This window comes from Leptidea sinapis, chromosome 35 (genome assembly GCF_905404315.1).
Source record: "Leptidea sinapis chromosome 35, ilLepSina1.1, whole genome shotgun sequence".
NCBI classification, from domain to species: domain Eukaryota; kingdom Metazoa; phylum Arthropoda; class Insecta; order Lepidoptera; family Pieridae; genus Leptidea; species Leptidea sinapis.
Genome location: NC_066299.1, coordinates 7,167,836 through 7,193,290, shown reverse-complemented (window position 1 = coordinate 7,193,290; position 25,455 = coordinate 7,167,836). Strand labels below are relative to the sequence as shown.

General features: G+C 35.2%; 1 protein-coding gene and 1 long non-coding RNA gene across 5 annotated transcripts; both read left to right on the top strand.

Moving 5' to 3' along the window:
• The first annotated feature begins 322 nt into the window (after positions 1 to 322).
• Positions 323 to 17,211, top strand: LOC126975226 (transmembrane protease serine 9-like). Of its 4 annotated transcripts, none has more exons than XM_050823021.1 (6): positions 323 to 498; positions 9,281 to 9,426; positions 9,503 to 9,653; positions 10,338 to 10,454; positions 12,604 to 12,729; positions 16,828 to 17,211. In XM_050823021.1, exons 1-6 carry the CDS (start codon positions 358 to 360, stop codon positions 17,119 to 17,121), a joined length of 975 nt encoding a protein of 324 aa, XP_050678978.1. In that variant the 5' UTR covers positions 323 to 357; the 3' UTR covers positions 17,122 to 17,211. The 4 variants fall into 4 exon arrangements, with proteins under 4 accessions (XP_050678978.1, XP_050678979.1, XP_050678980.1 ...); XM_050823022.1 differs by lacking the exons at positions 9,281 to 9,426; positions 9,503 to 9,653; positions 10,338 to 10,454 and adding exons at positions 1,738 to 1,880; positions 2,287 to 2,431; positions 3,458 to 3,574; XM_050823023.1 differs by lacking the exons at positions 9,281 to 9,426; positions 9,503 to 9,653; positions 10,338 to 10,454; positions 12,604 to 12,729; positions 16,828 to 17,211 and adding exons at positions 1,738 to 1,880; positions 2,287 to 2,431; positions 3,458 to 3,574; positions 4,383 to 4,508; positions 5,561 to 5,853.
• A 3,218-nt stretch (positions 17,212 to 20,429) lies between these two features.
• Positions 20,430 to 22,651, top strand: LOC126975288 (uncharacterized). The gene is made up of 2 exons (XR_007731678.1): positions 20,430 to 20,773; positions 21,354 to 22,651. It is a non-coding gene; the product is annotated as an uncharacterized LOC126975288 (long non-coding RNA).
• The last annotated feature ends 2,804 nt before the right edge of the window (positions 22,652 to 25,455 follow it).

Here is a 25,455-nt window from a genome sequence, read left to right as displayed (position 1 = left end):
AGGCCAATAGTATGTATGACGCTTTGTTTATTATAGGAACTCGGCATTAGCCATGTTATTAGGAAAACGATATCATAATAATTGAACAAAAAGTAAGTACAACAAACGAATTGCCGCTAGTCGTTGCATTGTTAATGGCGATTGATATCCTGTGCCAGCATCCCCCATTAAAATTCCTTCAGTTTTATGGCGCATTTCACCTTTTAATTTATTATTTAACAGAATTACCTCTCTATGTACCATTATCTCTGTGTATTCGTTAAATTTTTGAATATTATTTCTATGTTTCATGACCTACACCCAGTTGACGGAACGTCAACCAGTAACCATGTTTATAAGTTAGGTACTTTCCTGAATATGTTTAAATTTTCATGTGTTATTTTACTATTTTCAATAAGTTCTTCGGATTCGAATACAACAAACTTTCAAAAAATAAGTACTTTTGTACCACGAATATACAATGGATGGCCGGCTAAACTTGGAGATGTACCGTACCAGGTACTTGCTGATTTTTTTTTAAATTTAATATGATTGTTATAATTCTTCAAGTGATTGCATTGGATTCCAAAAAGATAACTGACTTTTCATTTGGTTTATTATTCTTTTTCATCGGCACAAAAGGCATGATTAAAACAATGCATTTGCAGATATTGAGAAACAATAGCATCAAACATATTATTATCAATAACTTTACCAATTTCATTGAGGTTTCGAATATGTGGTTGCTTTTTAATATTGTTATCATATAATATTTTACGTTCAACTAAACCTCTATTCGCTACTATACTGTTTACATCCACCAAAAAATCTTCAAACTGATTTCATCACTAGTAATCCATTGAGAAGTGTTTCTGGATTTATCACTATTGATGTAAACATACTCAATTAATAGGATTTCATATGAAAAATTGCAGTGATACAATTTATTGGAAAACAAAGCTATTGGTGAAAGATGGAAATGCTTATATTAAGACATACTTGTCATTATTGTCCAGAAAATCGTTTCAGAAAAATTATTCGTAATTCATATTTTGTTCTATCTTAAATTAAATGTAGCTAATAAAAGTAACAGAGCTAATACAACAATAACAATTACTTTTTTTTTGATTTGAGAAAGTTTTGATTGAATTATTTGAAATTTTGCATATAAGAGTAGTTTTCTATGGGGACAATTTCTATCCTATCCGCTTTATCGTAGATTGCTCTAGAAACTAACTAGACTCCGCTATAATTTCTCACCTATTTCATAGTTCATCCGATCACCAAGGAAAGTGGTATACACAATTCTCAATAAAATTACAAGTTGGCACTGAATCGCATCACTGCCTTGTCTCCTGACCTGCGTGCAATTTAATGCCATACTGTGCTATCAACCACACCACTAACAAACAAAAACGGCACTCGACGCTATGAAGTTTCTAAATGAATTTAAAAAAATATCTTAAGATTCTTCGATTTGATTTTGATAAGACATAAGTGAAATATTACACGAAAGGACGCTTCTTAATAATCATAGTGTCTTCTGCGCGAAGCACTCACAAATATACAAACAAATGGATAAGCAAACAAAAATTTCAAATAACATTGTGTTACTTTCTATGATTTATTTTTCTGTTCCTCTAAGATTAACGATTTTATTTAAATATGTAGGTATATGTTAAAATTATATTGAATTTGTAATTTTTTAAATTAAATACAGACACCTTAAAAAACATTATTATCAATTAACATTTTTAGGTTGGATTCAAGACAAGGACCAAAAAAAATATATTCGTTACATTTTGTGGAGGAACAATTATAGCGCCAACTAAAATTATTTCCGCTGCTCACTGTTTTACAAAAGACGAAAATGTATGCGAAAAGTTTTGTGGAGGCAATTCGTGAGTGTTCAATAAATAGTTATGCGAGACCCACTGACCTCTACTTTAAACCACTGGACTGGTGGCTGTCAAAGTGCTTTTGTGCCTGTTTGATATTCGCCATTTTGGCTCTGTTGGCCATGTAGCGAGAGTCTGCGGTACTAAAACTAGCGATGACAACCGCAGCTAAACAAACATCAATAGGAAAACTATTCAGAGTATTGTATATTCCTTCGCAGCCGTTTGTATTATACGTCAAAATTAGTTCTCTGAATGCTCGCGAGTGGCGCTTCAAATAGGCACAAAAAATCCTGTCAAAGATATGGAACAATCTATCCAGTGATATTTATAAATGTCAGTGGCGAGACCTTACGTTTTGTAACAATTTCTTTCAATGTTGTATTGTTACAACTTGCATTTTTTTCAGGAATCGACCACTTTCACATATATATGCTGTCGCAGGAAGTCTTAGTAATTACGAAATTTGGACATCGACATCGCAGTGGAGAAAATTAAAAAATGTTACATATCCAGCTAAATACAAATTTCCTTATCATGACATTGCAATTTTGGTAAGTTTCGCAGACCAGCCAATAACTATCGATTAGCTTTAATAGCTAGTGTTAACAGCTTTAATGCTGAAGGAGTCGCTGAAACTGCTCAAGAGTTATTTTGACAGATGAACGCTGGATGACAGCTGTTGAACCCTCGAGAAGTCAGTGTTAGTTATCTTGACCGTTACTTGTCGCACGTATTCTATATTTCAATCTAATACCTAGGTAACACTGAAAATGTTTAGAAAATGAAAAACGGCTTAATATAGAAAGTTGCCGATACTTTTATTGTTTTTCTAAGTAATCTCCGTTCCTCTCTACACATCGTCGCATTCGAAGGAACCACTGAGAAAAGCAGAAGAAGAGACTCTTCTATGGCATTTTCGTACGCTTCCACCGCATCTTCAGGGCTCGTAAAGCGAATACCTCGAATTTTATCTTTAGTTCTTGGGAATAAAGAGTCGCAGGGCGCCAGGTCAAGACTGTATGGCGGATGACTCATTATCTTGACACCTGCCATAGTCAAATATTCAACAGTTCGTTTTTAAACAGTTCGTTCGTTAAGACATCAGACAAACAGCTACAGACCAGATTGACCTACCAGTCTACAGTAACTGTCCTTCCATCTTCTAGCAATATCTGTATCTTTTATTTTATTTGTTGCAAGATGACAATCGAATGTAGTATGATAAATGTTATGTATGATATATTTGATAAGTCTGAAAATCGGAATATCATCAGTTTTTTATACCCCAAAAATTTAAAATTTTGATTTTTTTTATAACTATACATGGCAATACAACGTTTGGTGGGTCAGCTAGTAATTAATCAAATATTCCATTCCACTAGAGCTAGCGGTAGTCTCTATACTAAACAGTTATTGAAAATTATTTATGCCTTAAGTAAAAAAACATACAACATTAATATTTGGGGTAGCTCGTTATGCATTTCCTATTTTTATTTCCTTGGGAATCCTTTTGCTTTGAGAGGAAATCTATCAATTTTATACTGCCTACTTTTCAATCATATATTTTACCTTTACAGTTTACTTATTTACCATTTATTTACAACAACTACGTGAACGAAATACCAATTGCAGTCAAATATGTCAACTATCAAGGCAAATGTCTTGCATCGGGCTATGGGCGTACGTCTCCAACGGTAAGTTAATTTAATACAAACTTTCAATAGAAAACTTTATATTGCCAATCGATGCATATACGATTGGGATAGAAATCCCTTTAGAACTTGACACCATGACGGTTGCTCTAAATTTATGAAGGAGTCGTTTTGACTTCACACTAAAACAATATTTTTTTTCTTACAAGTAACCGAATTTTAAAAACATTATTCATAGTAATGATCAAACATCTATGTATTAATTAGATTCAAACATAGGGGAAGAATATATATGGGGGGACATAGCAGCCGCCGACAACTGTCTGCTTTACCTTAGACTAAATGAGTCTATCATCAGCCATCATGAAACACCTTTCGAAACAAAAAGTCCGTAACAAAATAAGAAGTTCACGGCCCTGAAATAAATAAATAAATTAAACAAAAACGTACAAGACTAATTGTTATATGGTACTTAATTATTAACTATACCTTATCTACCCTGAATTGAAATTTTATAACAGTATTCTACGGGGTATTCAATAATATTGAAGAAGAAGTTCTAGTATTTGATTTGATTAACGCGAGTGTTACACATTTAGGTTCTTGCTTAAAAATTTTGCTTTTTTATTTAACCCAACTTTTCGTAACATTTTTAGAGCACATTTCAGTCCTTACGCAAAAACCTAATGCTAAAAGACAGTTACAATAACGCGCATTATAATACTTTTAAATGTGTTTTATTGGATGATTCTAGTTCTATCCTATTCTCAGCGCTATTTGTCAAACGAATTAAACAACAACTTTTAAGAGTGCCATATAATTTATAATATAAATTTAATAGTACTTTTAGACAAGGTCATCAAAATTGCTCCTGGCACATTTGGAATTGATTCCAATACAAATATGCAATATTATATTTCGCCGGAATATGAAGAGGTTCGTTTGCACTTCAAGTGTATTTACCGATGTTGGAAAGGTTAGTAAAAAGAGAGTTCATTTCTAATTAATCCTTATAAATTAACGGTTTAAAATTGTTTGTTATTTTCTTTATGTACATTATTTTTAGAACAGTGTTTTTATTTGTTATTTAATAGTTGCATACCGTCAGTAAAGAGGATTTAAATACTACGTCATATGTGGCGGGACTGCCTCAGTAAAAATTGAAATTTAGTTTAGTATGCAACGTGCAGTGATTTGATATAAGTTTGAAATTGTAGTAATTACAGTATGGCGATTGGCGACAAAGTAAAATCCGGCTTAGTATGAAAGCGAACAATTGCCTAAAACGTAGTGGATTTGGGTTAACTCCGTTTTTTATAAGATTATAACTGTCATCTGTCAATCTATCAATGACTGTACGTTTCATACAATCGAGTGAATCGCATTTTTTCTTAGAGGGTTTCGCTAGGCCGACCGTTAGGTTGACTGTCAAGCCGTTGTTTTTGAATTTCTATGTTTTTCTAACTTATAATTGGATGTAATTCCAGAAAAACGTTCCAAACCACAATCATGTCGAAATTGAGTTAAGAACACAAAACTGGTCACGTGGTTCATATTAACGGACGGACAAAAAATGGCAGCACTACTGTCACAATTTAAGTGACATCATGACTTAGTAGCCCAACTCACATGTATGGAACACACTAATATTTATAAAACTTTAAACACGAATTCCTTAAAATGTATGTTTGTGGCTTGGAATGTTTTTCAGGAACAACGTCCAATTATTATGCAATAGATTGATTTCGTGATTAAATTTATAAATTTTTAAATTTACAAAAATACCTATGAAATCCAAAGCCTCGTTATTATTTGTACATTTTAAAACAATAATAAATATTTACTCTACATCAGTCACAACAAGGACCTTCTAGCTTAGAGCCTACTTCCAGCTTAAATGTCGGGCAACGCATCTTTTGGTATCTGGTAATGTCGACCACCTTGATGGGCGACTGGTTTTCCACTTTACTTCACGTGAGCCTCTTGCACTATCAATTAAAAAGAAATATAAAACTTGTTTGATTTTAGGGTGATTCTGGCGGGCCGCTGGTGTGTGCAAATACAGGTGATCCTAATGAAAAAGGGAAAGGAGTTCTTGTGGGAGTTGTGAGTGGAAATCAAAGACGCGCTGGATCATTCTTCACACGTGTCTCCTTCTTCGCGAAATACATCCAGCGGAACAGCTGTCACATTAATAGGATAGATACTTTGATGTTGGTTATTTCATCATGTTTGACGTCTTTTTAAATGGATTAATTCTACTTAGCGATGATTCAAATAGAAGAACAGATTCAAAAAGGCAATTTGCTTGATACTAGAACAAAGGCAGAAGTTTGTCTAATGTTTAAGCTGTATCTGTATTAGTTGATTGTTCTTTATTAAATTTAGTCTGTGACAAATTTAGTTTGTTTGAAACACCCACAACCCATTTAGCTACCCACCAGTACAATCGTTAACCTATCGTCCGCTAATACGAGCCAAAGGACGAGTTTTTCTATTGTATTCCATTGGTCCAAAGGAAGGTAGTACACCTTCCTTTTCAAACCCTCGTAGCTTCGATTCAGATGATGCTAGAAGTATAACATTTTCAAGTGAAGGAGTAAGTAAAGTTATTTATTTATTAACTATTCAGAAATCCAATAATGACACTAATACATCATCTACATATAAAAATAATATTAAAAATATATAGTATATTAGTATTATAATATACTTTCGTTTGTCTTGAATTAAATAGATTCTTGACAAAAAGTAAACAAATTACGAGTACTAATCAATAATGATGAAGTACGCATGTTGATAGTTCATATTGTAATAATCCAAATCAGGTAATATGCATAACAAGTAAAAAAGTAACTAATAACAGCTGTATTATTGTATCATCGTATTGTTTCATAACCAAATCACTTTGTGTATGAATGCCAATCATTCAAATGGTGTGTAAACACCTTTTTATTGCACTAAACATAATAGAAAGAGGTATTATTCGCAAAGAATTGAGTCGTTCACATTGTTATCTCCGACAGCTTCTGCTTGGCAGCGGTCAATTATATCTGAATTAATTATTATAGTGACCCTGCCTACTGAGCTAGAGGTCCCGGGTTCGAATCCAGGTAGGTACAATCATTTATATGATGAATATGAATGTTTGTTTCCGAGTCATGGATGTTTATTTGTATTTATCTATGTTAATGTAAGCTTATTGTATTAAATATATCGTAGTCTTGCACCCATAGTACAGGCTATGCCTAGTTTGGGGCAAGATAATTTGTGTAAGAGTATGTGTCAATATCTTATATCCTGGTACATACATATTATATCAGCTATATATAATAATATATTACAAACGCTTTATTTATCTATCAACAAAAATTTTCTCATTTTGGAATATATACTAGTAATAATTGTAATAGATGTACTAGGCAATTGTGTATCTTTAAGTTTAACAATCAATATAAATGCTTGTGTAACTTTTTAGCAAGATAAATAGGTATTTAGCAAACAGGTGTTTGCTGTTGTATTTTGTGCAGTGATAATAAATAATCAATTTTTTTTGATGCCATCATTGTCCACTAACTTTAATTGTTTATTTAAAAAATATAATCGTTTCTCTATGCTTCTAATTCTGAAAATTTTATAAAACTACTTCTGTGTTATATGGTTACTGGTTGACGTTGCATTTCATGTAATGCAACTCTTTGTAATGCAACGTCAACCAGTCACCATATTTTAGTTTTAAGTTCCCAAATATGTTAAAATTTTCATGTGTTACTTTACTATTTTTAATAAGCTCTTCGCATTTGAATACAACATACGACCATAACAAAATTAATGGTTTTGTACCACGAGTATACAACGGATGGCCGGCTAAACTTGGAGATGTACCGTACCAGGTACTTGTTTAACAACTTTTAAATTTAATATGATTGTTGTAATTCTTTGAGTGATTGCATTGGATATAAGTGACTTTTCATTTGGTTTAATATTCTTTTTCATCGGCACAAAAGGCATGATTAAAATAATGTACTTGAAGATATTTAGAAACAATAGCATCAAACATATTATTATCAACAACTTTAGCAATTTTAATGAGGTTTCGATTATTTGGTTGCTTTATAATATTGTTATCGTATTATATTTTACGTTCAACTTAACCTTTATTCGCTACTATACTGTTTACATCCACCAAAAAATTTTCAAACTTATCTCATCACAAGTAATCCTTTGAGAAGTGATTCGGGCTTTATTATTATTGATATGATTATACTCAATTCATTGGATTTCATATGAAAAATTGCAGTGGTATAAATTATTGGAAGGAAAATAAAGCTATTGGTGAAAGACGGAAATGCTTTTATACAAATTCATTATTGTCCACAAAATGGTTTAAGAAGAAATTGTTCCATCTGAAATTAAAAGCTGTAAAAATATACAGAAAAACATGCAAATTATACTTTTCTCCATACAATTTCTACTTTGCTTGCACACTTCGTTATAAAACAATGACAAGCTTAGTTTTTTTTTTATCTGAGAAAGTTTAAAATAAAAAATTGAAATTTTGCATGTAAGAGAAGTTTTCTATGGGGATAATTTCTATCTCATTCGCTTTACCGCTGTTGTTCCGAGGAGCTGTTTCACCTGATTCCTGTTGCCGAATTCCACATTCGCACGACACGCTACAAATTAGGATATCATCCCCACCATCTGGATGTGTCCTCCACAGTGCGGTTTTCAAGAAGCTTTTTTACACGTACTACAAAGCGGGACGATAGTCCCGGAAACACCGCCCTAGGACGGACACGTTTATCCTCAAAAAAAGCGCGTACACCTTCCTTAAAGGCCGGCAACACTCCTGTGATTCCTCTGGTGTTGCTAGAGAATATTGGCGGCGGTTATCACTTAACACCAAGACGTGACCCGTTCGCTTGTTTGTCCTCCTTTTCCATAAAAAAAAACCAACATACGGCACTTGTTACGCAACATGGCATTCGACGCTTTGAAGTTTCTTAATAAATTAAAATAATAATGACACGGGGGTGGGTCAGGGATTGGAAATAATACTCCGCTTATAGGAAAGAGTCTTTTATTTGCGTTCACTTTTTAATGATTTTCACATCGCCGGTCTGCCGCTGTTCCTCTTGTGGGCGGCAGTACCATCAACGCGTCACACCGCACCGAACACTAAGTCTCTTCTATCTTCTTGTTCTTGGAACACTTCCACTTTTCACTACTTCTTCTTTTCTTCTTCTTCTTCTTTACACTTTCGAGTCAGAACTATAACTGCCGTAGGCCACGCTTAGTACGGATTATATACCCCCGGAACTGTTCTATTTTTAAAATGATTTCCCCATTCCAACACTTTTCCGCTGAGCTATGAGTATTGCTGACGGAGCCGTTGAAATTAACAATGTCTTGAAGTTTGACACTCTCGTCATTTACGTTGCAGCGTTGCTACGCAACAATAATATCTTTATAAGATTTTGCGGTTCATTTTGATGAGACTGAATCGCGAAATGTTAAACGAATGAACGCATCATTTTAATCTACGTGATGCACGCACAAATATGCAAATGAATGGATACATAAAAGAAACAAAAGTTTCAAAAATATATTTAATTTAAATAATATGTAGGAACAGGTTAAAACTATGAGGTTGGGGGTGAAAAAAAAATTTGAAATAAATTGCTTGTAATTTGTTAAATTAAATAGATTCACGCCAAAAACTTTGTTATCAATTAACATTTTTAGGTTGGATTCAAGATAAGGAGCAAAAAAAATAGATACTTTACATTTTGTGGAGGAACAATTATAGCGCCAAACAAAATTATTTCCGCTGCTCACTGTTTTACAAAAAAAGGAAATTTATGCGAAAGGTGGTGTGGAGGAGCCAAGCCGTGAGTGTAATAATAAAAAAATTATGCGAGTCCGTAAGTTTTATAACAAATTCTTTTAATCTTGTATATTTTTCAGAAAACGATCACTTTCACGTATATATGCTGTCGCAGGCAGTCTAAGAAATTCCGGAACTTTGAATAAACCATCGACATCACAGTGGAGAAAATTAAAAAATGTTACATATCCAGCCAAATACAAATTTCCTAATTATGATATTGCAATTTTGGTTAGTTTCTTAGACTGGGCATTACTTGTCGAGTAGCTTAAATGATAATGTTAACAAATTAAAATTGTAACCATTATTTATGTACAATGCGGGACTCGAACATGCGACCTCTCAGGTTCCGTCCAAGAGTTGAACAAGACATACCACGATATACGAGCCATGTGGCACTAAAATAGTTGCCTCGGGTCACAAACCCGGATAGATCCCGAGATGTCACGGGTTCAAGTCCCGCATAGTTCATAAATTTTGTAACAAATTTAATTTGTATAATTATCCAGAAATGAGGGATATCACTTTAAAAAATAAATTGTTTTATTGTTAACAGCTTAAATTTTGAAGTACTCGCTGAAACTGCTCGAAATATTTTGACAGATGAACGCTGGATGACAGCTGTTGAACCTCGAGATGTCAGTGTCAGTCATCTTGACTGTTACTTGTCGCACGTCTTCTATATTTCAACAATTAATCAAATATTCCATTCCATTACAGCTAGGGGTAGTCTCCAAGCTAAACAGCTATTGAAAATTATTTATGACAAACTAAAAAACTAAGAACATAAATGTTGGGTTACAATATCATGTTAATCATTTCCTTTCCGTCCTTGGGAATCCTTTTGCTTTTAGAGCAAAATCTGTCAATTTTATACAGCCTTATTTTTAATCACATCCTATTGTACCATTGCAGTTTACATATTTACCATTTATTTACAACAACAACGTGAACGAAATACCAATTGCAGTTAAATATGTTAACTATTACGGCAAATGTCTTGTATCGGGCTATGGGCGTACGTCTCCAACGGTAAGTTTGACTTAATATCAACTTCTAACTTTGTTTGCATAATCAATGCATATACGATTCGGATACGAATCCACTTGGAATTGACACTATGATAGCTGTTGTAACCCGAGTTTTACTAACTCTATTCACAATAATTAGCGGTATATAATCAAATAAAACATTTTTGCATTACTTAGTTTGAAATATAGCAGAATAATAAAATATTTATGGACGCCGACTAAATTCTACTATAGCTAAGAATCATCTCAATCACAACATCTATCGAAACAAAATTATTCGTAGCAAATCAGATAGGATAGATTTACCGATATACACTTTAACACTAACATTACTCTTATTTTGATTGGAGGTTAAAAATATGGTAGTCAAAACTGTTTATTGAACCCTACTTTGTACCAGACAACCTACAAAATTCTGAAATTATACCAGCATAACTATGTATTGGTATTCTATGTTAATACCAAGTAATATGTTGAAAGGTTAATTCTTTTCTTTTTGTTTTATCTCGCCTGGATTCTCTAAATCTCATAACACTATTCTACTCGTACTCTTGTAAATTCTTTATTAACGCGAGTGTTACACATTTAAATAAAATACTTTTTAAAGCATTAAAGCGCATGTAATAATTGCAACTAGATGCAATTAGATATCAAAAATAAGTAAAGAGATAAACAAGAATATTAGAAAGGATCAGAAAGCAGTACGACAATCTATTTTGAAAGAACATATCGGAAAATATGGGGGAAGAAAGAAGGCCTTTACAGAATTGGACAGACTCAAAAAATGGTAGTCTACCGAAAACATCACAAGTAAAAGGGGAAAAATCAAAAACCCCTAAGTCTGTTTTTAAAAAATATTAAAAAACAATTTAATTAATTAATTCACTGAAAGCAGACAGACTCTAAGCTCTGAACAAATTTAAAATGAATTACTCAAATCGTATTTACCCGAAATTGTTCCCGAACTAATGAAATTCTGGACTGAAAATATTCCCGATGAATAGACACAATCTACTATAATACTGATACATAAAAAAGGAGAAAAAAGCGAAAAGCAAACCAAAGGAAATTACCCTCCAATCAGTTCGAATATATATATTTTTTTTGCTAAAATATTATTATTTCGCATCTCCACTACATTTGACAAAAATCGCCGTAAAGAACAAGCTGATTTCCGAAACAATTTTTCGACAATAGATCACATACATGTCCTTGGACAAAATACAAAGAATACAATAAAAACTATTATTTTGGTTTCGTAGATTTTAACAAGGCCTTTGATTCCTTAGTACACAAGTATATCTGGGAAGCGAAGAAAAATATATGAAGATTCTGAAAATGTTATTCCACAAGTACCGCGCAAATTAGATTGGAAATAATAGGAGAAGAGTTCCCTATAGAGCAAGAAGTCCAACAAGGAGACACTATCTTACCCAAACTATTCTCAGCAGTTCTGGAGAAAATCTTCAGGGATTTAGATTGGACTGAAAGTGGACTCAATATAAGCGGCGAGAAATTAAGTGACCTACGCTTTGCAGATTATCTATTTCTATTCTCTGAGTTCCCTCAAAAGTTAGAGCTATTGTTCCGACAACCAGCAGATCATAGTGCAAAAGCAGTGCGATAAACTAATTGTTGAGAATATGAAGTCAAAAAAGTCGCTAGGCCTATATAGATCCACAAAGAGGACCGGAAATCTTTAGAGGAGGCTTTTGGCGGAAGACAAGCTGTTTAACGTAACATCGATAACTTAGATTTAAGGTTATATTATAAATAAGAACATAAATGTATTATTATGTTTTACTAAAATAAAATTTCATTTAAAATATTTGAGAACAGCAATAAAGGCTTATTTTATATTTTATTCTAATCGTAACTGTACATTGGGTTTTTGCGAGAATGTTACATTTTTATTATTATTTTATTTAACCCGATGATTTGTGATCTTTTCACAGCTCGTTTTCAGGGGGTCTTATAATCACGCATCACGCATAATCTTAATGTAAGAACATAGTGACAATTACACACGTTCTAGTAGTCCTTTAAAAATTATTTTATTTAACGATGCAAGATCAGTAGCTCAGCACTATTTGTCAAACTAATTAAAGACAACTTATAAGAATGCCATATAATTATAATTATACTTTTAGAAAAGGTCACAACTATTGCTCCTGGCACATTTGGATATGTTTCCTATACAAATATGCAACATTATATTTCGCCGAAATATGGCGAATTTCGTTTGCACTTCAAGGGCTAATACCAGTACTGGAAAGGTTGGTAAAAACAGATTTAATTTCTAATCACTCTATAAAAAAATATCGGCTAATTGTTACCCTATATTTGACATTAAACATTATTTTTGTAATAGAGTTTTACTCTTACGATATGATGGTACAGTGATGGCTGCAGCTAACTTGATATTTAATATTTACGTATCTTAAGGTGACTATCGAGCCGTTGTTTTAAATTTATGTTCTTACCTAATTTGATATTCAATAGCTTGACTTAATCGTTATCATTTCTAAGTAATCAATTTATAAGTAATCTTTATATGAAACTTCTAGTCTTAAAGCCAGAGCTTCGATGTAATTTTTACATTTCGCATCACATCTGGAATTCCACGAATTTTATGAGTGGTAGTGCCATGTTGCGTTGTGAAGAAATACCACTCTCCCACTTAAAACCAACGTGAAAAAGCGGCTTTGCCGGACATAACATCGTTCGGTCTGTGGGCTATACGGAGGCCTAACCCCTCCCTTACTCTACTTCAAATGGCACCACGGAATAAAAATACACTACTTCAAGATGGTACTCCCATGTTTAAGGTCGACAAACGCATGTCTTGAAATCTGGTGTTATGGGTGTCCATGGGCGGTTGCCTCACCTCACCCGATCACGTGAACCCCCACTTAACTGTTTTTTTTTTTTTTATGGAATAGGAGGACAAACGAGCGAACGGGTCACCTGGTGTTAAGTGATCACCGCCGCCCACATTCTCTTGCAACACCAGAGGAATCACAAGAGCGTTGCCGGCCTTTAAGGAAGGTGTACGCGCTTTTTTTGAAGGCAACCATGTCGTATCGTCCCCGAAACACCGCACAAGGAAGCTCATTCCACACCTTGTAGTACGAGGGAGAAAGCTTCTTGAAAACCGCACAGTGGAGGACCGCCACACATCCAGATGGTGGGGATGATATCCTAACTTGTGGCGTGTCGTGCGATGGTGAAATTCGGCGGCAGGAATCAGGTTAAACAGCTCTTCGGAACACTCCCCGTGATAAATGCGGTAGAAGACACACAATGAAGCGACGTCTCTACGCAACGCCAAGTGATCCAGCCGTTCACAGAGCACTGAGTCCCCGACAATTCGAGCTGCTCTACGTTGCACGCGGTCAAATGGATCGAGCAGATACTGGGGTGCACCAGACCAGAGATGACAGCAATACTCCATGTGTGGCCGGACCTGCGCTTTGTAGAGCGCTAGAATGTGGGCCGGCTTGAAGTATTGCCGTGCTCTATTGATGACGCCCAGCTTCTTCGAAGCCAATTTGGCTTTGCCCTCCAGATGGCCACGGAATTGGCAATCGCTCGAGATTTCGAGACCCAGTATTCCGATACTAGGCGCGGCTTTAAGAGAAGTGTTCTCGAAGAGCGGTGATACGACAAATGGGGTTTTTTTGGTGGTAAACGCGCAAACTTGAGTCTTATGGGGGTTAAATTGGACAAGGTTCAATTTACTCCATTTCGCGACCTTCTCGAGAGAGGACTCGATAGAAGACACAAGTTTCTCCCGGCACTGGTCGACGATTTCCCGAGAGAGACCTGCATGGCCCGTGTATACGGCATCACCAGTGCTGTCATCTGCATAGCAATGTATGTTGGAGGTGTCCAACATATCATTGATATGCAGAAGAAACAGCGTAGGAGATAGCACACAGCCTTGGGGCACTCCAGCATTCACGGGCTTCGGGTTCGAGCAATATCCGTCGACAACGACCTGTATGCTACGCCCAGTGAGGAAGCTGGAGGTCCACTTGCACAAGCTCTCGGGAAGCAAAATGATGGAAGTTTTGAGAGGAGCGCCTTGTGCCATACACGATCAAAGGCCTTCGCTATATCCAGGCTAACTGCCAGGCCTTCCCCCTTGCTTTCAATAGCCGCCGCCCATCTATGTGTTAGGTATACCAGAAGATCACCTGCCGACCGTCCATGGCGAAAGCCGTACTGTTGGTCGTTGATCAACTGGTGACCCTCTAGGTATACTAAAAGCTGGTGGCTAATTATGCTCTCCATGATTTTGGAGAGCAGGGAGGTGATAGCAATAGGCCTGTAGTTCGCCGGATCCGAACTGTCTCCTTTTTTTTGGATCGGATGGACAAGGGCTGACTTCCATGAGTCAGGGACTACGCCTTTGGAATAAGAGTGCCGGAATAAACGCGTTAGCACCGGCGTCAACTCAGGGGCACACGTTCTAAGCACGATTGGAGAAATGCCATCCGGCCCACTCGACTTCCTGACGTCCAACGAAAACAGAGCTCGCCTAACAGTTTTCTGTCTGAACTGTACTTCAGGCATAGAGCTCTGACACCGCGGGATGGTCGGCGGTGTTTTTCCGTTGTCGTCAAGAGTCGAGTTGGAGGCGAAAAGAGCGCACAGGAGCTCGGCTTTCTCTTTTGCCGTATGGGCCAGGGTGTCATTCCTCATGTGCAACGGCGGCATGGACGGCTGGTTGAAGTTACCAAGAGCAGCTTTCGACAACGACCAGAACTTGCGTGTTCCGGTCGGGTAACTGGAAAGCTGCTCGCCGATTTTGACGACGTGCTTAGACTTCGCACGGGCGATTTGCCGCTTAAAAAATCTGGAGGCACGGTTATATTTCCTCTTAAGAACTTTGCAGTTCGGATCCTTTGTGCCCAGCGCCGCAACCCAAGTTCGATACGCCTGTTTTTTGCAGTCAGATGCTGCTTTAACTGACGCATCGAACCAGGGCTGTGATCTGCCACCGATCTGTACTACAGAGCTTGGTATAAAAATATCCATGCCCTGCAGTATCACATCGCCTACTGCAAAGGCGCAGGCACAAGGATCATCCGAAGGGAAACAAACCTTGCCCCAAGGGTAGGATGCAAAAAAGGAACGCATCCTATCCCAATCTGCTGACTTGTAGTGCCAAACGCGGCGGGTCGCTGGTGGTCTGCGACGTTGGCGTCGGATAGGCACTACACTCCTGACCAGGCAATGGTCGGACGTTCCGAGAGGGGCGTCGACAAAGACCTGGTAACCATCGGGATGTGTAGTCAGCAGAAGATCTAATAAGGACGGCATGTGGCTATCCACATCCGGGAGCCGCGTTGGCGACTCAACCAATTGCGACAGACCATACGCCAATGCAAAATTATGCACAGATCGCCCTGCGTAGTCTGTGGTACGTGATCCAAGCCATTCGGCATTGTGCCCGTTGAAATCACCCAAGACCACAATTTCAGCGGAGGGGATCTGTGCAAGCACGACGTCAATTGCTGCTTGAACGCAGCCCATGAGATGATCGGTTTCTGCGTTACCACTATGGGACCTGTAGACACACGCATAGATACGGACGCGGTCGTCTAAATATACGCGGAGCCAGAGAGTAGACAGGTCCCTACCCTCAAAATTGCCGAGACGGCGACAGCAGATATCCTCCCTAACGTACACACATACCCCGGCATGAGGCAAAAAGTTGTGCTCAATTTTGTACCCGGGGTACGTTAAATATGACGTATCGCTAGGTCGAGATATCTGCGTCTCCGTAAGGAAACACAAGGCCGGCTGCGCCGTCTCAAGGTGGTGGTGGACGGCGATTAAATTGGAGTGAATTCCCCTGATATTGCAAAAGTCCACGTTGAGCGTGGAGCGGGGTGCCGTGGTGTTACTGCCTCGTTTGTCCTCGGTCATGCGCGGTTCTGTGCCCACCCCAGAATACGAAGGGCGGCCCGAGCGAGAGTGCTCGGGGAGGGATTCTCCGGCTCTGGTAGAGCTGGTACCCTCCTGGGGTAATATCTTTTTACGGACCGCTCTCGTAATTTGTGTGGGGGGGGGGGGAAGGGATGGCCTCCGGTCCTCGACACTAACCTATGCGAAACATACTTCACGCCGGTATTCTGTGCGAGTGTGGTAATTAACCCGGACGAGTCTGGCCCGATTGTGCTCACGTCATAAGACGGCAGCGTGACTCTCCCACTTATAGAAAAACACGCATCTCTTGATATCTGGTAATGTGAATGTCCATGGCGACTGGTTTTTCACTTTATATCACGTGAGCCGTTTGCCCGTGCGTGTGTGTGTATTAAATTTAAAAAAATGAACAAAATATCAAATTTATTTGATTTTAGGGTGATTCTGGCGGGCCGCTAGTGTGTTCAAGTACAGGTGACCCTAATGAAAAAGAGAAAGGAGTTCTTGTAGGAGTTGTTAGTGGAAGTAGAAAAAACATTGCGTCATTTTTCACACGTGTCTCCTCCTTTTCAAAATACATCAAGCGGAACAGCTGTCACATTAATAGGATAGATAATTTGCTGTTGGTTATTTCTTCATGTTTGACGTCTTATTTAATGGATTCATTCTACTCAGTGATGATTCAAATAACAACAATTCGAAGAACAGATTCAAAAAGGCAATTTCCTTGATGCTAGAACAAAAGCAGAAGTTAGCACTATAATGTTTAAGCTGTACCTGTATTAGTTGACTGTAATTCAATAAATGTAGTCTGTGCCAAATTTGGTATTTTTGAAATATTTACCCATTTCCGACGTACAACCGTTATCTCATCGTCCGCCAATTCGAGCCAAGGAAAGAGAAAAGCTTTGTACTACTGTACATCAATGGTTGTACTACCTTCCTTTTCAATCGACTGAAGATGATGAGAGAAATATAATATTTTCAAGGAGTTAGTAAGGTTAGCTTATTTATTCTAACATCAATTATTTACTAAATTAAAAAAATCTATCTATCGAAGTATATACACAACTTACATTGGTTACTCATTAGCTGTTATCTGTATTACTCAAACAACTTGAGTTACACTTATTAATAATCTTAGATTAGATTAGATCAAAATGCGGCAACTAATACTACGCCTAAGTGGGCGTTCTTGAACCAGTCTGTGTGACGTTAACGTGCCACATGTTCTGTTAAACTTTTTTAATAATTGAAACTAAAATGCCGGCTTGCGTGAAAAACTTTGTAAAAATAATACTAGAACAAATAAGAAAGACACTGGGATTACATATCATCAGTAAGTATTTGGTATTTTATGAATATCAATGTAAAACAACACGAAGCGTATGTTACAAAATTGGAAAGATGCCATTGAATGTCAAATTGCCACAAACACACATCTAATAGTTGCCGTATTAAAAAAGCTATTGTTCTTAGGTAGTGGCGGTATCTAGTTGGAGCGCAGCGGAGACCAATTCTTAATCTAAGCTAATCTATTCTTTTGACAGTCTTTGATTATTGCATTCAGGTATATTCAAGTTGTGCCTATGTACCTTATTTCCCAATTTAGCAGGGACATTAGGCGTGAAGGTTTGGTCTTCTCTTAATAAGGCCTCAATCGCTCAACCACATGAGAGTTAGTTTGTTTTCCTTAAAGGGTCCTCCAATAAGGAAATCTCGCATCAACTATCGAATGAGCTTCCTTGCGTGGAGTTTCTAAGACGATACGATATGGCTGCCTTCAAAAAAGTCCTGCAACGTTCTTAATATTCCTCTAGTGTCGCAATATAGTATGGATGGCTGTTATCACTTTCCATAAAGTAACCCATAAGAATTAAATAAATTCGTAACAAATATATGACGGGGAAAGGTTGGTCATATGGTCAGCATCTTTGTGGTTGTCCATTGTTGTAGAGTTTAACACGACAGTTTCACTTCACAAAGCTTTTACTCTACTTCACTGCTATATTAGTTTCCATAATAACGTTATGTTCCCGGCATGTGCGTGCGACACAACCACCTCGCTTGATAGTTCTTCCCTGACTGCCCGCTCAACATTCACCCGGAACCCGCTCTCACACGCACTCGCACCACACGCCTATTACACCCGAGCTAAGAAAAAATAACACAGAATCATCTTCGTATTCTCTTCATTTGCTCGACGTTCTTGACAACGACATAAAATAAACCAAAAAACCTGCAAAACTAAGAAATTACGAGTTGAAATAATCAATAATGAAGAGGGATGCATACTGATAGTACGTGTAACAATCCAAAAAAGTAACTTTGATATGCATAACAAGGAACTAATAACAGTAGTACTATTGTATCATCGTATTGTTTCATAAAATATTAATAAAATCACTTAGTGTAAATTCAAATTCAAATATTTTTATTCAAAATAGGATGTGAAATCACTTATTGAAAGTCAAAAAACTACCACCCATTCCAAAATGAATGCCTCAGACCTGAGAAGAATGGGCGCAACAAACTCAGCGGGCTTTTTTTTTCATCGATTAAATATGTTTACAAAGTAATATTGTACAATTAAACTTATTATTTAATAGTCTGAGGGCGATCACTCCATTCCCAACCTGTGGTATCATTAAGAAAGTCATTTATGTTATAGTAACCTTTACCACACAAACGTTTTTTAACAATTCTTTTGAATAACGTAATACTTTTGTTTTGAACATTTTCTGGGATCTTGTTGTAAAAGCATATACATCGCCCCACAAAAGAATTACTAACTCGACTTAGCCGAGTAGTAGGCATCATTTGTTTATGTTTGTTCCTGGTGTTAACATTATGACAGTTTCTGGCAAATTCACTTATGTGCCTATGAACATACATTACATTATCAAGAATATATTGAGAAGCAACAGTCAATATGTTAATTTCTTTGAATTTCGCTCTCAATGATTCTCTAGGACCTAAGTTATAAATAGCGTGTATGAATGCCAATCGTCATGGTGGTGAGAAAGTAGCTTTTCATTAAACTTTAGATGAAAGAAAGCGGTAATATTCGCACAAGGAATTGAGCTGTTCACATTGACCTGTACCTGTATCTCCGACACTTCCAGAAGATTCTGCATGACAGTGGTCAAATGTTTCTTATAACCTGGCATGCATTGGTTATTGAAAATATCAAATGCGTGTTAGTTATCTCATTTATCTATCTACGAAATTTTCATATATATTATATATATTATACCGATGTACTAAGCAATTGTGTAGCTTGTCTAACTTTCATTTATTGTTTAGACGTTTACAAACAATACACCTATCCATGTGTAACTCTGTTAAGAAGATATAAAACCTTTTTGCTGTTGTATTTTACGCAGTGATAGATTGATACTTAATTTAATTTCAATACCCTCAGTGCCTACTAATATTTTATATTCACTCGGGTTCATAAATGTATTTTTAATATGAAATAATATCTCATTCATAATTTTAAATTATGAAATACAAATAAGTCTTATGTGCCTGGCAGCCACATCAAAAGTTAAACCACAGACAAAAATATTTGTACAATAGATAATTTGAATTGTTATTATCACATAGGTAGGTATCAAGTACTGTTTAGTAATTTAATGATAAATACTTTATATACAACAAAAAATTTTGTGTTTGTCGCAAAATTCCTCAAATATTCTTGGCTCGCACAGCCACGTTAAGTTGCAAAATATTTGCGGGCCCTAAAATAAGTTCATATTACATTCATAACAAAGATATCTAGAAAAAACAATACATTTGTAAGTCAAAGGGTTTCTCACAAAAAAATTACGCTACACAGTATAAAACGTACACACACAGTATAAACATACTCCGCCTTATTACAAAACACGGACCATCTAAAAAACCAGGTCTAAATCATATTTAAACCATGGCCTAAGTAAAAGTCTTATTACAAAACACGTTTTAGAGTTAAACCATAGACCTATCTATGCTCTAAAGATAAACCTTTGCAATCCCTGGTTTTACGATGGTTTTTCATTGTAGTCCTTTACGTAACGTCAAATTCGTTGTTTCGAGGTTAGAATAAATTTATAATTTTGTTGTTTATTATTTGAAAATGGATATTTACTACATTGACTTAAATGATATTGAGGATATGGAAGTTGCGGAGTCATTTGTGATGGCACACAGATCTATCAGACATCGTATTCGAGTAAACCCTTTTGAGGGACTGTGTGAGGGAGATTTTTGAAAAAGTATAAGGCTTACAAAACGTTTTGCCACAAAAATTATAAATTGAGTAAAATACCAGTTATCTCACGACCCTAGGGGAGTATTAAATTTGTAATATAGGTATGAACACCACAATCTAGTAATTGAGTAAGTATTGAGTTTTTTTCAAACAATGTTTCTTATATTATTTGAACAGATTCAAGAAGACACATAACTTGCATGGAGTCTCACAACCCTTAGTAGGACATGCAGTATTAGCAAGGATATCCCATAGATATATAAAAATGCCCACTTCATTAGAAGAACAAGAGGAATCGATGCGAAAGTTTCGCAATATAGCAAATTTTCTAATAGTAATTGGTGCAATTGACTGTACACATATAATAATTGTAGTAAGTTCAACTGTATATTTATAGGAAAGGATTTCCATCAATTAATGTATAGGTATTATTATTTAATTCTTAATTAAACTTGTTGTATTACAATATAATAATAAATTACATATTTTTCTTTTATCGAAAGGTTTATTACTTTTGTAGTTTTACTATTCATTCAATATTTAAAAAAAATATATATTTATTAAAATATTAGCTTAAGCTCATATTTTTAAGTTTATTAGTCATCATTAAATGTATAAATATTGTTGAAGGTGGCATGGTAGTGTTCATGACTCTAGAGTATTTAGAGAGTTGCATGAAACAACATTTTGAGGCTGTTGCATTTTTAGGGCTATTGTTGGGAGACAGTGGTTATGCATGCACACCATATTTAATTACACCTTTACTCAACCCTACAAAACCTCAAGAAGAAAAGTACAACCATGCACATATTCACACCAGGAATACAATACAGAGATATTTTGGTTTGTGGAAGCAAGATTCCGTTGTTTGTTGTTGTAAGGGGATTATTTGGTGACATTGAAACCTCCAGAAAGATTATTGTGGCATGTGCTGTTCTACATACAATTTTGCAATTTATATGCAAGAAGATTTATTTCCAGAATTTTGATATAAATCAGGCTGATTCATCCAGAACAGTAGGTAGTTTTGCCAGTGGAAAATAGTGTATGTGGTAATATGAGAAGGAGGCAGTTCATACAAACACACTTTTAGTGAATAATATATTATTATAATAATTATAAACAACATTGTATTTACATTTATACACAACTAATTAATCTTTAAACAGCTCTGTGATGGTAAATCTGAAAAAGAAAATGGGGGTTATTAAAATATGAATAATATAATAAAACTCAAAACATTACATTCGAACTGGTGTTTTCACTATAGTTTACTTACTTTTATCATGTCATCATTGAGATGCTAGCAACTATTGTTATTGGGTTCCATATGAGTGTCGATTGTTTAAATATAAATATTTGAGATGAAATTTAGGTTCTACTGAAATTAAATTAAAACACTTAAAAACATATTATACAAATGATTGTATTCAATAATTGAGCTCCAAAATTTTATATAAATTTAAACTCAGTATTTAGTTATTACCCAAGCTTTTCTGATTTTCTAATAAATTTACTTCTAACTCTAGTTTTCTTATTTTTAATTTAGCAATTCTAATTGTATATTCATGCTCAACCTCTAATATTTCTAAGTGTCTCTTTATATTGCTTTCCACTATGCTTTTTTGTAATACTTCATTTCTGTAAAACCAAAAAAATTTTGATTTCTTGGAGTAGTTCTGTTATTTATTTCTAAGGTTCCTAGAAAATACTATTATTATTGAAATGTCTACAACAATATATACAACATTATTCTCTTAATCATATTTTGTTAGAATTTAAATATGTATTCGAAATTTTAAATATTTGTTTTTATCTTTATCTATTGTTGTAACTCTTTTATAATAGGGTTCTGTATTTACAATTTTTGAGTCAATTGGTGTGCTAGGACCAGCTACTGCTTCTATGCTATTTCCAGCTTCTATTTGAATATCCTGTTGGTGTTAGTGGTCTAATTCTACCTAATGGATATTACATATTGATTAATAAAGTTATGCTGAGAATTATACATGCATTTTTTTTTCAACTCTGTTTTACAGTACTACCTAATTAAATGAGTGTTATAGTTGCTGGCACTGCATCACTATCGTAGTTGTTAACTTCTATGACAAAATCATGAGGTGCAATTGCCATAATCATCAAGTCATCCTGAGGGCTTTTCACCACCACCTGTTTGCAAGGTTTGTTGCCTGTATGTGCTAAGGCGTGCTTTGGTCACAAGCTTCATCCTCTTACAGGCCAGTTTTATTTCCTCTTCTCGTCTATTCTTTCCCGTGAGTTCATTCATTCTTAGAAAGGGAAAATTTTGCATTGCATGAGTATTTTTAAATTACATATTAACACTACATTTACAACTCATTACAGGTTACTATCACTATAGAAACAAAATACTTATTACCTTGTTGCTATGTTCTTCCATTCACTGGCTTTTTTCGTGTTGACTGTACTTTTGTCGCGAATTGGATATTAATTCGCGTAATAATTCTTTAAACATTTAAAATTAAGATTAACACAACACAAATGCCTGAAATCATATCACTATTACCTAGTAGATGAACTATTTTACTTACTTTTTCTTCAGCTGTCCAATTTACCGCACGTCTTTTCTTTTGTTGATCCATACTACACTTTTTTTTGGAACAATTAGCAACTGGATTAAAACACTTCCAAACTATATACCTATTTATTTTCAAGAAATTTTTGCTGAACTTGCGAGTTTTGTTTATCAAAATGGATTCGAATATCGCGCGGGAAAGTCATTCCGTTTTACGTCACGAGGGATTTTATCATCGTGTTAAGGTGACAATTATAAAAAAATGCTATCATCGATCATGCAATTAATTATCTTTGTTCGATTTATATAAATTCCTATTATTTTTTGTCATCCTAAATATCAGTCGCCAATTAAATAACAAAAGGGATTTGTTTTTGTTGCATACGGAATGTTACGATCGAATGAAATCATTGTGAACGAATGATTTATAATATAATCTGTGGTCGTAACTGAGACCATGGTTCAAATCGCGGACTAAGCAGTCCATGGTTTATATTTTATGTTTTGTAATAAGGACAAGTTTAAACCACTGTACTTAAGATAAACCAAGACTTTAAAGTCTGGGTTTAAACCAGGTCTTTCTAAGTTTTTTGTAATAAGGCGGACTGTATCTGATCGTCCTCGCAATATTCTAGTTACTCTTATGACACCGAAACATCGTGATTTAATTTTATCAGCGGTTCATAGATATAATAAAACTAGCCCAAAGGGTATGCTTAGTTCTTTGGATCTTGGTATTTTAGGAGAAAGAAAGCTAATATATGTCGCTGAAAATCTTTCACCTGAAACTAAACATCTGCATATGGAAGCAAGAAAAGCCTCAAGAGTTCTGAATTTTAAGTATGTGTAGGTCAAATCGGTAAGATATACATGAGAAAGGACGAACACTCTCCAGCTATTAATATTAACAGCTTAGATAAGCTCAAAAGCATTTCATTAATTATCAGAATAAGAATAATTTATTGCAGTACCATATTAGTTACATACATTTACAAAGTATACGTTGGTTTAAAGTAAGTAACTTTAATTTTACAAGTATTCTGGCCTCACACTAGGATTCCCTGTGTCGTGAGGTCCAGTCTCTTCCCCTATAATAGTACAAAATAAAAATAAAATAAATTTGCGTTTATGTGTGTGTATGGAAGTATGTGTGTGTATGTGTTTGTGCTAAGTAAGAAAAGAAAATTGCTAACGTTGGTATAATAATAAAAATTATTGTTTTTTAGTTTAGTACATATAAAGTTTTTCTGTATCATTGTAATTTAAAACTTTTAACCAATCAAATATTACTTTTTTATAACTGCGTTTGGTCTTATCTATAGAACTCCTATTTTGTTTGTATAATTTACTGTACAGGTAAGGCCCCAGGAAATAATATGTTCTTCGAGCAAAGGAGGAAAACACTCTTGGGCGATCCCATATTAGCGCCCTATGAGAAACACGTGCCTGTTTTTTGCAGTTTTGTGGAATTTAAGTAATGTAGAGGAGATAAATAATTGTCTTATTCGAAAATGGTTTAGCTCTGAGTAGAGGGAGTCTGTTGAATATCGCCACGGCTTATTATATGCTCTTTTTAATATTGCACGTTGGGCACGTATAACTTTATTTTATTTTTATATCTATTTTATAGTCTTTAATATAGTTTTTAACATAATATTAATTTATTATCAGAATGTAAACAGATTTAAAACTAATCTATATGATTTTTATATAAATGTTTTAAATAACAACTATGATGTCATCTGCTTAATCGAGACTAATCTGAACTCTTCTATCAGGGATAATGAGTTCTTAGACGATCGTTACAATATTTTCAGAAGAGATCGTGATGTTAACACTAGTCATAAAATTACTGGTGGAGGGGTATTTGTTGCTATGAAAAAATGTTTTGTAGCCAATAGGGTTCCAGATTCGGAATGTATTTGGCTTAATCTTGTTACTAAAAGTGACGACAAGCACAAAACCATAAATATTAAATTAGGTCTTGAATATCTGCCGCCGGACCTATCTATAGAAAAGTTAAAAATGTTTAATCATAAAACTAATGATATTCCATCAAACAAAGATGAGTCCTTAATTTTACTAGATTATTTCAATACGCCCAATCTAAACTGGTATATAGATAATGTGTCAAAAACTATAGAGTCTAATTTTGCAATTATGTATACACGAGTTAGATTTATAATGGACTTAATGTCAATTGGCAACCTTAATCAACATAATTATATTAAAAATAGAAGAAATCAAACGCTTGAT